This window comes from Talaromyces proteolyticus (genome assembly GCF_021365285.1).
Source record: "Talaromyces proteolyticus strain PMI_201 chromosome Unknown BGW36scaffold_5, whole genome shotgun sequence".
NCBI classification, from domain to species: domain Eukaryota; kingdom Fungi; phylum Ascomycota; class Eurotiomycetes; order Eurotiales; family Trichocomaceae; genus Talaromyces; species Talaromyces proteolyticus.
The window spans coordinates 2,445,848-2,459,336 of record NW_025764281.1 but is presented as its reverse complement, the minus strand read 5'-3'; the positions used below and the strand labels follow the sequence as shown (position 1 = coordinate 2,459,336).

Here is a 13,489-nt window from a genome sequence, read left to right as displayed (position 1 = left end):
TTACTCTGTATCCCTTCTCGAGTCACTCACTAAGTTTATCGATAAGATAGATGATCGCCTCTGCATAATCAATCGGTGAGTGCTTGGCGCTTGGCATGCCAAACGAACAGCTGCTCGCAGGACCAGATGTAGATGCGCAGTTACACTGTAGTCTCGGCAGACACCTAGAATGCCGGCCTCAGGTGCGTCTGTGGCGGACCTACGCTTGAAAATCTGTCCACGACTTGAGCGCTACCGCCACGGACTCCTGACCGCTTGTTGGGGGCTGTTCCTTCATCCTTCTGTGGGGATCTAAGCTATCACCGAGTCGAAGGTTGGTGGAGGGTTGCTCATATTTCATCATCAATTCATCTTCATAATCAGTGTGAACGTGCGTAGTAGCCACATGGCAATCCATAGTCGACTGCTAGTAGTAATGCTAGGACCTAATACTACATAGTTATGTTCTCCGTAGCTCCAAACGACACGGATTCCTCCACTAGCTGCCAGCGACAGGCACCGGAATTCCACCGGTTCCTCAGAAAGCGTAATTCCGCCGTGGGCAAATGATCGCTGACGGCAAGCACCATTCCCATCCGCTGATTCTGATCCGGCAGCCGGTTTGCATCCTCCTCGTCACAATCAAGCGAAAACGGGCGTCCTTCTTCCCACTCGACGATTTTGCGCACGATGAAGATCGCTCGGGCTAGTTTGTATAGCCCCTGCACAGGTGGCGCCCGTTGCAGGAGGCGGATTGCCTCGCGGCGAATTCGTGGAGAGCGGCATTTCATAGCCACGAAGAAGAGTGGCAGTCCGACGCCCATTTCGAATGTAAACTCGGGCTGGCTCCCGTCCGCAACGGCCGTGTATGTCAGGCATGTTTCGCCATCTTTGACCATTTCGGCGAATAGGTCCATGTACTGGTCGTAGGCGGTCTCGTCTTGACACGGCGTAATTGCGGTGATAATCGATGCGCAGCTCCAGCACATACGGAGTAGAGCAGCAAGCCCCTTGTATTCTGTAGACTTGCTTAATGCCTGAATTTCGTCTAATATCTCAAATGCCTGTTGCCAATCATCGAGTCGGGATTGTAGATGTGATTTTTCCATGTGGAAATATTCTATTTGCTTATCCACTTCTGCTCCGCCCCTGCGCACAACCTCCGTTGCCCTATCGTGGAACTCGACACACTGCGCGACAACCTTGTGAAGCGACATGTAGGCTTCGGACATCGTGCTAAGGTGGTTGTTATGCGAGTCACTGGAGCTCGGTGAGTTCGGTATTATCGAAGTGCTCAAGGGGCTCGTAGTGCCTATAATGATCGTTGAGACCATACTGAGTCGTTCATAGACCGGCAACGTGACGTCTTCCAGAAACGTCAAGGCCCGTCGGTCTCTTCTATTCGAGTTATCGTGTGACGTTAACTGAGTTACTAACTTAATTCCTTGTTGAAATAACTTCAATCCATCTTCAGTGTGTCCCTGCATTGTTTCAATGCAGATATATAGTATGCACGTAATCAACGATATGTGGATATCCGCCTTGCCTTCTTGCAGCTGCTCACGTACGTTGGATAATGACCGCGCATACCATCGGAGTGTCCGGCGATGGTTGTCATCGACTGTAGATCGATCCGATATATTCGATGGTGTATACGCGCTGATTCGATACTGCGGGTTCTCATATAACGAGCTGATCGTAATCAACGCGTCCCAGATAGCAGGCTCGGTTTGACACAGTTGAAGAACGATGCCGCGCCAGAATGCCATGTCAACTACATTCGACATTGCTGGTGCCGCATACCGGAAATAGAATTCAAAGGCACGTCTTTCATCCTGATCTCTTCCGAATAATGGCAGTAGTTTTAACCCTACCGTAGGTTTCTCGAGCTTCACGAGGTTCTCTTCCTCGGAGTTGGGAGAGGAATTCTGGGAATCACTATTATTGTCATTGTCATTGTTACTACCGCTGCCGTACTTGCACTCCCTTCCTAACCGAACGCATCTACGGCAACAAGGCTTCTCCTCGCCACATTTGACTTTACCTGCTCTGGTCTATATTAGCGCTGCGGTGTGTCTGATCAGACGTTGACATACTTGCATGGCAGACAGCCGGTCGTGCTCCTTAGCTGAGCTCCATTGCGTCTGCCATATTGGGAGCCTGAGCTGAACATGTCCGACAGGCGGAACGTTCCTGGTTGCTCTCAAATAACGAAGACAAGGCTGGTTATGGCGGGAAATCCAGGTAGCATGGACCTGACTAGTCCATCCCCAATCTCAGCACTTCCAGACTATCCACTAATTTCGTTCGACCAATAACAAAACCTGCACCTCACGCTAGCCTAGCAAGCGTGTCAATCATATCTAGCAGCGTCGGATGCTTCTAAATGCAGTACTGGTTCACGGCTTCGGATCGAGTCTGGACTGGACAGGCAGAACCGTAAGATGGAAAAAAGACGCCGGGCTGGCGGACCTTTACGAACAGCTGTGGTTGGTCAACTTAACAATGCCAAGACTAGCTTCCATTGGCCCGTTCGCTTTATGACATCACTTTTGGAGCCGCTATCCCTCTGCGGGTATAGTTTGCCCGATCGGGAAATAGTCTGGCATCTGTGTTTCATCTGCCCTACAGCGATACAACAAGTTCACAACCTACTAATATTTATAGATGCAGACTCTGCTAGGTGCAAGTGGATAAAACACGACTGCACAGCAACTAGCGCTTGCGACCTTTCCTGTTTGTGAGTGAAATGTGGCGTAGCAGGCCGAAGGGAACGAGATGATTGGGCGTAGGAGCCATATTTTGACCCCTGAAGCCTCTGTCAGCCCCGATGAAGGGATTTGTAAGGGCTGTGGTGAATGCACGCGAGTAGCATATATTAATTGCTAGGAATGCCACTGGGGGGGTTCTCTGTGTCGGCTCTGCTTTTTGCTTTCAGTCGTTCTGTCTGTTCTACCCGGTGTTAGCATTCTTTCCCACCGCTATTGATACCTTCTCAACGCTATTCATTCGTTACGAAGCACACATATCTCAGTAATATCATTTCTATACTACTCTCACTTTCTAGACCTCTTGACTCGTTCATTCAGCCCCTCTCTGGTAGGCCTCGAACATCATCGTCTCCATCAGGATCATTACTTGGCACCTTCACGATCTATTTACCACTATCCACTAGGTATTTACATTCATCCCTTCCAAAGAAACTTTTCACTGATCATACTATAGATCCCTTTTTATTCTATCATTTTTTTAAACCATCAACAAAACACCCTCATCAACATGGGTACCGAAATCGCAGGCATGTCCCTCGGGATGGTCAACCTGGTGGTCTTCCTAGTCATTCTCGGTGCAGGATTCCTTGTTCTCCTTGCCTTTGCCTTTTTCCGTCTCTGGAATGGCGCAGCAGAAGTCCTGATTCGTGAGCCGTCTCCGGAACAGCTTGAATATATGCGGCAGGTGCGGTATAATAATCGAATGGGACTATATTATGCTGCTCGCGAAGCCAGGAGGGCCGATAGATTGTCGAAGGAGGGTGGCGAGTCGTCGACTTTCTTGAGGGAGGAGCCGTGATGCTTCATCAGTGTGCGTGGGCATGTCTCTTGGTGTCATGTCGTTGCGTGTTGAAGCGTGAATGACGCGTGTCAGCAGGGATGTCAGGTCGTAAGGGTTTTTCATGGATATGGAGTTATCAATTGATAAGCAGGATCGGTGTTATGGAATTGGTCTCTCGCCTTAGGGATTAATGGGTACAAAATGTTTTCTATGATTATGTCGAACTTCAAAAGAGATAAGGAAAACTAGAGCAAGCAGCTGATTAAGTCCTCTCTTATGACTTATTTCACTTTTTCTTTAAGCCAATCCTAAGAATAAACTCATGGACTCGGATAACCCAGGTCATGCCTGTGATGTGTGTCGATTTTAGTTGGGTTGTCAAATACGCATGGACCAATGCCGATACTACTTGAGGTCCATTGGCGTATTCCACCTGGCCTAGGAATAGCCAACTGGTATCTAGCTTGCCATTTACCTATCAATGGTGATTGTCCAATTGGAGCCACATCTTATTTCATCATTCCTCGCAAAACTTCGAACCAGATACTATACCTTTTACGTCAATTGATGGTAGCATCGACTAAGCCCCTCCTCACTGCAATCTAGATTGTGTTGGTTATGTTCATACATCACCCAATCACACACATCACATCTTAGAAATAACACCCTTCGTGGAGAGATTATTATATAATAGCTTCTCGACTTCTGTCTGGCACCGCCAAAACTCGGTGTCTGTTCAACAAATCTTAGCTACTTGTCGTTTCCCAACCCCAAATATCATTCTCCTTACTTACCTCCAAAGGGAAGAATTTGTGAGAATATTACTCCTCCGACTTCTTGTTCCCGATCTACCCACCAGACTAGGTTTGCAAGACCACTCCAATAGCCTGCGCCAGCTGAGCGTCCAGTGAAAGATGGATGAATCAAGGTAAAAAATGATAGCCCCCATCCTTGAGCTTGGTCATGAGGTTGGGGATATGTCTCAGTGCTTGGGCGGATGAGATCAGGCTTTGATGATGGCGTGTACTGACGTCCGAAGTCAGGGAATTGTGGAATTTGGTTGGTAAACATTTCTAATGCCAATTCATTTTTCTATCAGCACCGGTATTTGAAAATTTTCATTGTCGGAATTATTTTTTTTTCCTTTATTGCCCTCATAAAATAGATGTTACCTACCATCAACTGTTTCCTTTCGTAGAATCTGTGATCCTGTTTTCTTGTGTAGGCCATTATTTAGGAGAACGGAAAGTACTTCTGTCCGCTCCCAACATCATTCAGGAGATTAGCATTGCATAATCATATAGCAGGATTTCTGACAAAAATCAAACTCGACTCACCGCAATATCCCGCCGCATCTCCAAAGCAGCCCGCTCCCCCAGAGTTGACTATTTTCGAGATATCTTGTTCGCTCTGAACATTTAATGGACGACGATAGAGGTGCCCATGCTGACGCAAGTCAATTCTTCCATCTGTCTGCCTATGATGCATAAAAGCTAAGCGATCCTTCATAAGTGCAGTGGGGAAAAAGGATATGTTCTCAACACCAATAGGCTCAAAAATGAATTTCTTAAAATAAGCGTTCAGAGAAAGGGCTGACACCCGTTCCACGATCAACCCAACCCAGTCAATATTTGTACCGTACTCCCAGCGCTCACCTGGCTGATTTACCAGCGGCTGTTCAAAGATGTCAAAAAAATCACCAGATAACTCGTCCACGCCTACTGGGTCAGACCACTTCTTGAGTTTAGGGTTCATAAAGCTATATCCAAACCCAGCTATTGCAATATACATACGGCTTCAGTCAGTCTCTTGACTCATACAAGTTTTCCATTTTGATTTAGGTGGAGGTTATCTGACCTGTATGGCTTAGCAGCATCCGGAGCGTGATTCTTCTCTTCTTATTGACCAGCTCCAGCGATCCATCGGCGTTTTCTTCCAACACCCGGACACGCTTTAACTCGGGGGCAATCCTCTCCACCTGGTCCTCATTATCCAAGGACAATTTCTTCTGCTCGACCAGCTGCATGGCCGCAATGGACGTTATCAACTTGGTACAGGAGGCTAACCAAAATATGTCATCTGGGCGCATGTGCTGGCCAACACCAGCACCACGGTGGCCAGAAGCGTGATGGAATATCCGGTTGCCATCCTTGTTTACGACTGTACACACAAGTCCGGGAATCCCGTTTGCCTTTGAAGTATATGAATCGAGCTTTGCACTAAGGACAGCAACTGATTCTTCTGAGAGATATACCATTGCTTCTGCACCGAGAATCCAATGTATCTGATTGCGTATGAATAAAAGACACGCTGTGTTTTCGGTGCCAAAAAAGAGTCTGTTGCTAGACCGAGAAACCCTGCAGGTGATATAAGTCTTATGTTTATAATATTTATTCACGTCACTATAGGCTACTCTGCAGAGAGGTTGCCTTCATCGCTTTTGCTTCGCAGCCCTTCATTGCCGAGATATTGCCATGGCAAAAGCGGCATCTCGGCAATATGGAACAGGCTACAGAACTGACGCTCGGGGAAAGCTTCCACCGAGATGTGATAAAAATCAGTTCTCCCAACTAGTCAAACCTTTATATTAGGCTTTATTAGAGTTTCTTTTGACCGCCCTGACATGCGTTCTATTGTCATGGCTGAGATGGTGCTGCAAATTATTACTCATGCGCACCCGCATCCATTGATACGTGCGTAAGGTCGCCATGTTTTGCGGAGCCCCATACTGGCCACCATGAGTTAAAGGTCATATCGTTCCCTTCGTCCGAATGTATTGTGGGAAATAGCCTCATACGGTACATGCCAGACCCTCTGTTCCCAACATAAACCGAAATTCTGGTGCATCCCATGAGAATTACCCGGTATCGTTGGAGCTGTGGCTCCAGATGTCGTGCGCGCTACCAGAATTATTTGGCGAGAGCTGCTAACGATTTAGAGCAATGATAAATACATATATATATATATGAAAAGGGAGATGTCATCTCCCAGTGATATCGGCTGGTTTGCAAAGATCTAGCTCTCTAGTATATGACTGGTAGCAAAATCTGTTTGCATCTCACTGTCGTTTTCGTTAGAGTCTTCTTATTTCCCCATCGTTTGTCTCTCCTTGCTCGCCCCTTCTTCTGACAATCTCAATCGTAACGAATATCATTGATCACTATGGGCGGCGTTAAATCGAAACTGCGGTTGACAAGGTATGGATGACTTTTACCTCACGCCCTAATTACTGCTCACTCAAAGTTCCTCTGCCAGACCATGGACACAAAACTTCATCTCCGGCGTTGTCCTTCTTCTGACGGTGGGGATCTACTTGGCCGTTATCGGTATGAAGATTTGTGCTTTGCACTCTAGTTATCATATGTCGTCCTAGTTCTAATACAACGGTAAACAATCCAGGACTTGGAGCTGGTGGAGGAAAGGCTTCCTCTGCTCAGGTATCCACAGCGACTTACACGACTTTGTACGCTGTTTTCGCTTTGTCTGGATTTTTTGGTGGGAGTATCATGAATACAATTGGCCCGAAATGGACCATGACAGTAAGACCAGCTAGGGCCTTGTTCCAACAATTCCCTCCCACAAGGTGATAGTATGACAAAGGTGCTGATTCAGTGTTGCTTCAGATTGGAGCCTTTGGCTACCCATTTTACGTATCAGGTCTCTGGTATTATGATGCAAGAGGCCAGGAATGGTACCCATTACTTGGTGGTGTCGTCATTGGTCTTTGTGCAGGGCTCCTGTGGACTGTCTCGGGCTTCATGTACGTGCTCGCATTCATCGTCATTCGCTTATTAGAAACAAAGGAAGGGGGGAGGTTTGCTAATGAATAAGGGCAGACAATTTGCCTACGCTGAGGAAAAAGATAAAGGAACATATATTGCATGGCAACTGTTTCTTCTCAATCTGGGCTGCACAATCGGCTCATCTGTCGCGTTCGGCATCAATTTCCATGATACCTCTCTCAATGGTGTTCCGATTTCTGTTTACTTGATTTTTATCATAATCATGACTTCCGCTGTCGCTTTGGCGTATGTTATCTTTATATATCCTTGTTTACCTTCCTCTAACTTTTTTTATTTACTAAACGTCTTTTATTTAACTACTTTAGCTTCTTCGCAATCGTCCCACCAGAAGATGTTCGACGTGATGATGGCACTCATCTAGCTGTATTTACTGCCCCTGACTTTCGTACAGAGGTTCTAGGCTGTTTTGAACTTCTCAAAGATTGGTACGGAATACGACATGCGACAAGTGTTACAGTGACTTATCATTAACCTCCCATTTCTTTTTTAGGAGAATCGTTAGCCTTATAATTCCAATGGCAGCGACCGAAATGTCTCAGTCTCTGATTCCCACCCTGAGTGCGTATTCGTTCAACTTACGAACACGGTCACTTAACAGTGTGATATATTGGCTGGTCCAGATTCCTGCGACTTTTGTTTATAGTACTATTCTCGACAACACGCGGTTCCAGCGACGAGTGCGCGGCTTGATGGCTTTGACGGTTGGCGCCATCATCGTTATTGCGAACTGGGCGCTTGTCCTGGGTCTACAGATCAAACACAACCTCAACCGACATCAGCCCAGCCCGGAATGGGACTGGTCAGATCCTGTCTACGGAGAGTTTGTCATTATGATCTTACTGGCTGGAATCTCCCTAGCAATTGATCAAATGGCGGTTATGTGGATTCTTGGCGCGTTTAGTAACGAGCCCCGGCTTTTGGCTCGATATGGAGGCTTCTTCAAGGCAATGCTCAGTGCAGGTCTCTGCGTCGCCTTTGGACTCGAGGCTGGTTCTGTCTCTTATCTGTAAGTTCTATCGTATTCTTCACCTTGCCATGCCGAATGGGACAACTGAGATCAATTGGACAGAGCGCAGACCATCGTACAGGGCGGCGGGATGATCGTATCATTTCCTGTTTTGTTCTATCTAGTTTTCAAATGCGTTTCCGATACCAACTACTTTGCTGAGGAAGGCGTTATTCCACCACAGAATGTTGAGTTGGAACACAAAACCGTGGCCTTGAATAGTGAATCTGTAGAATATGGGTCTCACAAGCCTACCGCAGCGCCAACAGAGATGATTCAATTGGAGTGACATGGCCGTTGCCCACAATCTCTTCGTTACGTGTGCATTTTTTTCACGAATTGCCATGGCCCATTTCAGAGGTGGTGGCATCATTTTCTAAGGTTGGGGATTCCGACTTTTCCTTATTTCGGCGGCAGACTGGGCATATGATGGCTATCACATTTAACTTGTGATTCCATCCCGGGAAGTAGTGCAATGATCTATATCTTATGCCAAAAGCCATTGTTGTTACTTTGGTATGTGGCTATTCGTATAAAGGAGAAGTGTCATACTTCATTCCGTTTGATGTAGTGAAATCGGAGTCATACGATTAATGTAGATCAATATTAGAATTATCTTATGTAGCTTATAAAAAGATCAATTCCCTAAGTTGCATACATCATACAAGACGTTCTGGTATTTGGATTGAGGTATGTGCATTATTCAGTGGAGTTAATGCTCAGCCAAGCGCTACCAACAACAGATAGAAAACCATCATTTGAAAATTTTCACGCCAAGTTTCTAGGGTTTGACCTTTTGGTGGGTTTGACTAAGTACAAATAAGATATTAATAACAATATAGCAAATTATGCCAAATTCTGTTAATAAATACTTCAGCCAATCACATCCAACCCCGCAACCTAGTCAAAGAGCCTCTCACCGCCCGCCGGAGGGACATTTTCTGCCACTCATTTTTATCACAGCTCATCGCTACTTCACTTCTGAAGTAGTTCCCAGGCCTGAAGGAGCCGCGACTATGTCGCTATACTATGATGCCGAAAATATCATCTCCTCGTCAAGTTTTTCTCAAGGCGGCTCCTTCAAGTCGCGCATCTACAACTCCAAATCCCTCAAAGCTAAGCCAGCACAGATCTATGCGCTTGTGACAGAGGCTGCGAAATGGGATATACTCTTGAAAGAGGTTATTGAACATGCGGGAGTACTGTCATTAGAACCAAAGGTGTGTTTGCTAAAAAAAACTTTTCTATTGCTTGTGCAATTCGAAATTAAAACGGGAGATTAGGATTACTAACTAACACTCAAGATCTGAATATAGTTAACGCCGTTGTTATGCTTACTACTTGCGCACGACTATCTACTGAGTAAAAACGGCATTGCAGCTCCTGCTTCCCACCCTATCCGCCAAGCGATTGAGAGGCACAAAGCGCGTCTAAAAGCAGAGCTCACAAAGGCACGTGTACGGCGAGGCTGCGCATCGCTGCAGGATCTTCAAGCGGTTATACTTGCTGAAAAGAAAGCGTTTCTTGGACCCGATGGGCTCACCGAAAATATGTATCCGCGATGGGTGCGGATTAATAATATTAAAAGCACGCTCAATGAACAATTGAGCGGTACCTTTGCCGGGTATCAGAAAGTCGAGAGTTTGGGCGAGTTGCGAACAGGGAACCAGGTTTACGTTGATGCTCATATTCCAGACTTGGTTGCGTTGGCTCCAGGGACTGTCGACTTTTCTTCGACAAAGTCGTATAAGAATGGAGAGATCATATTACAAGACAAGGCATCCTGCTTCCCTGCTTACCTCCTATTAGGAGATGCAGATGGACAGTGGAGCGGGATGGACTTGGTTGATGGATGTGCTGCACCCGGAAACAAGACTACTCATCTCGCGTCACTACTTGCGGCTCGGAAAAAGTCACAAAGCAGCTCTGAAAAGACAAGAAAATCGAAAATAATATCCATGGACGCTTCTGCTCCCCGTTCAAAGACTTTGCAGAAAATGGTCTCTGTCGCAGGTGCCGACAAGATCGTGACGGTTCTTGCTGGTCAGGATTTTCTAGCTTTAGACCCGACGGATGAACAGTTTGAGAGTGTGACTGGGTTACTTCTAGACCCCAGTTGTTCGGGCAGTGGCATTATAGGGCGCGACGATGTTCCCCAGTTGATTTTACCAGAGAGTAACAACAAAGCTTCGAACTCGACCAACAGAGCAAGGAAACGCAAACGACAGGCAGAGGCGGATGACGGTGATATTGCCAAAGTAGCCGCGTCCAACCAGCCAGAGCCAATGAGCAGAGAACGCCTTGTCAAGCTGTCCAATCTCCAAACCCACATCGTGGAGCATGCTCTTCATTTTCCTGCAGCAACACGAGTAACGTATAGTACATGCTCAACACATTTTCTAGAAAACGAGTCAGTTGTTTCAAGAATTCTAGCATCGGAGGTAGCAAAACGAAGAGGGTGGAGGATAATGCGGAGAGATGAACAGCCTAGGGGTCTTCGCAAGTGGAATCATAGAGGTATAAGGTCCGTTCCGGGAGTGAAGGATGATGATCAAGTCGAGGTTGATCTGTCGGATGAACAGCTGGATGCTTGTCTCCGATGTTGGCCTGGTGACGATGAGTGTACGGGTGGGTTTTTTGTTGCTGGGTTTGTGAGAGATGAGTTGGTAGAACATGAAGAACACGCCACTGGTGGTGACCAAAGTGATTACGAGTCAGAATGGGAGGGGTTTGCAGATTAGATTAGTCTTCTCTTATATCAAGCAATGACTGAGTCGCCACACACATCTGGATAAAACGGTATACAATCTTCATAATGAATTCAATACGAACAATATATGATCCACCCCCAATCCGATAACGTCCCATGTAGCCCGTAAGCCAAGCAACGATTGTCAAACGCCTTGGTAATAAAGTGAAAGTATATAAACATATCTCTAGTCACGTTAATATTGTTTCAAATCAAACGCAATCAATCAGGAGGGGACCCTCCGTTTCGGTATTGCCACAAACGACTATAACTCTTCAGCTTTAGCCTGTTTCCATCGGTCGGCATGTCGTTCTGACAGCCTCCGCTTTGCGTGATAATCCCAGCAGCACTTTCCGCATTATTAGCACTATTGGGATCCTTTTCGACGCCGTCCAGCTTCTCCCAGCTGATCAACTCGACTTCTTGTCCCACAAAATCATTCTCTTCCAAGACTTTTCCTCCATTCAGACTCAAAGGAAACATGGTGTCAAGATAATGCTGGTTCAATTGATGGCCGCAGCCGTCACGAATAAAAATGGTTCCCCGATAACGGTATGGTAATTTTATAAAATGCAAAATCCCCCAAATGGCGACAAAATCTTTAGAATTGACATAGTGCTCAATGTAGCGAATACGCCTCTCGAGCGCATTGCTCAGACCTGGCAATAAGGTTCTGATAGGGTTATTCCAATGATTCGCGGCGTTTCCGAACGTATATATTTCAAGTTTGTCTAACGCACTCTGGTCCAGTTCGTCGAATAGCCAGTCAATGATAAGCCCGCCTTCGACAGCGCCTTGACTATGAAGTATCAAAATCACCTTACGGTATTCAGGGCTTAGCAGCGCCTCCTTGACAAGAACGTGTGCATCACGGACATGGTCAGTGGCATAACAAAAGCATCGCTGAATGAGACATTGAATTATATCAAAGATAATCCCAGTTCTTTTAAAAATCAGCAAAGTATTTCCTACTCCTTAGGCTTTAGTTTGAGACTTACGTGTCATTATGAACTCCAGTGACTTTGCGCCCAAAAGTGAGCGACAGTCGGTCGAGATTACTTTGCAGCCAGTGTTGTCTTGTCTATCAGAAATTGAACCTGAGATGAAATGGAAGCTACGTACCCAACACCGACTCCGTTAATAAAAACCCAGTGTTCCGATCCATGCTGCGAGCAAGGGTCGACTGGGACCTGGGAAACCAAAAATCGGCGACTGCCATTTAAAATCATGCAAATACTTTTGTTGATCACCAGTGCCGCAGCAGTGTAAATCATACTGGTATAAACTGGGAAAAAGAATAAAGCAGGTAGCGATAGAATAAAGGCGAGCTGGTAGACGATCAACACGCCATGTATAGCGAGGGCGGTGATGTTGCCCCAAGATGGATACAGCTCGTCTAGTTTTCCAGATCTGCATGGTCGCAGTGGACGGACAATATTTGGTAGATACCGGATACTCGAGAGACAAAGCAGTATATCAGCTGCCAACAGTTTGAGAGGGCTGGCGGTGTATGGTAGCGGCATGGTGGTGTCGGTGTCGGTGTCGGGCTGAGGCGGTATATAGTACGCCGCCACCATGATGGGAACAATAAGGGCGCACGACGACATCAATTATATAACAGGGAAATGGAGCATAGTTGAGTCGACGAGGTTGTAGAAGTTGGAGCATGTCTGGGAAAAGAGAGGGCCGTGCTGCCTGCATCATGACGATCTTGGCGTGTCACAAGCACTTCCACGCTGAGGCCTCCACCTGACCTGTCGATGTTTCCTCAACCGGACCTAGCCCTATTTCTACATCCGCTATTATATTATATTCTCAACTAGAAGTTATATGCTCTAATACTCAATTCGTCTGTTCTGTTCTGTGTCACCGGTAGACACTTTGGTGACCGCCCAAACATGGCATCTTTGTCTGCTGGGAGATGCAGAAGCCGCTGCATTGCAGTGACTCAGATATCTTCCTGTATATGGAGCAAGGCTATGGCTGGTCTCTTAATCATGATAGTTTTGCATTCTTTTCATGATATTGGTGAGCAGGCCGCCCTCGACATATCTACTTCGATATTTGATCTAACTCTAATGTGGTAAGCATGCACAGTTATCATGGCTGAAGCTCACAATAATTTGTATCCAGAAAGATAACAATGACAATGTACTTCTTTCTCACCTACTGATGACAAGTCCAGCACAAAGAGATCAGCTATAAGAGTCATTTGTCGACAGACACTTACTCGGACAGATAGGAGAATCCCATCAACTTACATTATTGTGTCTATTCGTCACGATACTGGCAAACAAAAGACCTGCTCCAGCTGTCGTGCACGCTGTGAAACAAGAAGCAGAGGCAACCTGGTAAGTTCTTATAATGACATTCTTTCTATCTAGCCACCTTCATATCTGC

At 46.3% G+C, this 13,489-nt stretch overlaps 5 protein-coding genes across 5 annotated transcripts; 2 read left to right on the top strand and 3 right to left on the bottom strand.

Annotated features, from left to right (window-relative positions):
- Positions 1-431: 431 nt before the first annotated feature.
- On the bottom strand, positions 432-2,152 carry BGW36DRAFT_426856 (uncharacterized protein; the record flags this gene model as incomplete). Its single annotated transcript, XM_046220326.1, has 2 exons — positions 432-2,028; positions 2,076-2,152. The coding sequence occupies 2 exons, from the start codon at positions 2,150-2,152 to the stop codon at positions 432-434; spliced, it is 1,674 nt and encodes a 557-aa protein (XP_046073646.1).
- Positions 2,153-4,177: 2,025 nt separating this feature from the next.
- On the bottom strand, positions 4,178-5,788 carry BGW36DRAFT_294587 (beta-lactamase; the record flags this gene model as incomplete). Its single annotated transcript, XM_046211114.1, has 5 exons — positions 4,178-4,263; positions 4,326-4,604; positions 4,708-4,785; positions 4,869-5,306; positions 5,389-5,788. The coding sequence occupies 5 exons, from the start codon at positions 5,786-5,788 to the stop codon at positions 4,178-4,180; spliced, it is 1,281 nt and encodes a 426-aa protein (XP_046073645.1).
- Positions 5,789-6,381: 593 nt separating this feature from the next.
- BGW36DRAFT_449331 (membrane transporter) lies at positions 6,382-8,344 on the top strand (the record flags this gene model as incomplete). The annotated part of the gene is made up of 7 exons (XM_046221784.1): positions 6,382-6,395; positions 6,787-6,857; positions 6,931-7,070; positions 7,155-7,291; positions 7,368-7,559; positions 7,640-7,759; positions 7,825-8,344. The coding sequence occupies 7 exons, from the start codon at positions 6,382-6,384 to the stop codon at positions 8,342-8,344; spliced, it is 1,194 nt and encodes a 397-aa protein (XP_046073644.1).
- Positions 8,345-9,302: 958 nt separating this feature from the next.
- On the top strand, positions 9,303-11,184 carry BGW36DRAFT_377417 (putative NOL1/NOP2/sun domain protein). Its single transcript, XM_046215996.1, has 2 exons — positions 9,303-9,560; positions 9,657-11,184. The coding sequence occupies exons 1-2, from the start codon at positions 9,357-9,359 to the stop codon at positions 11,079-11,081; spliced, it is 1,629 nt and encodes a 542-aa protein (XP_046073643.1). The 5' UTR covers positions 9,303-9,356; the 3' UTR covers positions 11,082-11,184.
- A 127-nt stretch (positions 11,185-11,311) lies between these two features.
- BGW36DRAFT_426851 (uncharacterized protein) lies at positions 11,312-12,666 on the bottom strand (the record flags this gene model as incomplete). The annotated part of the gene is made up of 3 exons (XM_046220325.1): positions 11,312-12,032; positions 12,088-12,165; positions 12,212-12,666. The coding sequence occupies 3 exons, from the start codon at positions 12,664-12,666 to the stop codon at positions 11,312-11,314; spliced, it is 1,254 nt and encodes a 417-aa protein (XP_046073642.1).
- Between the last annotated feature and the right edge of the window lie 823 nt (positions 12,667-13,489).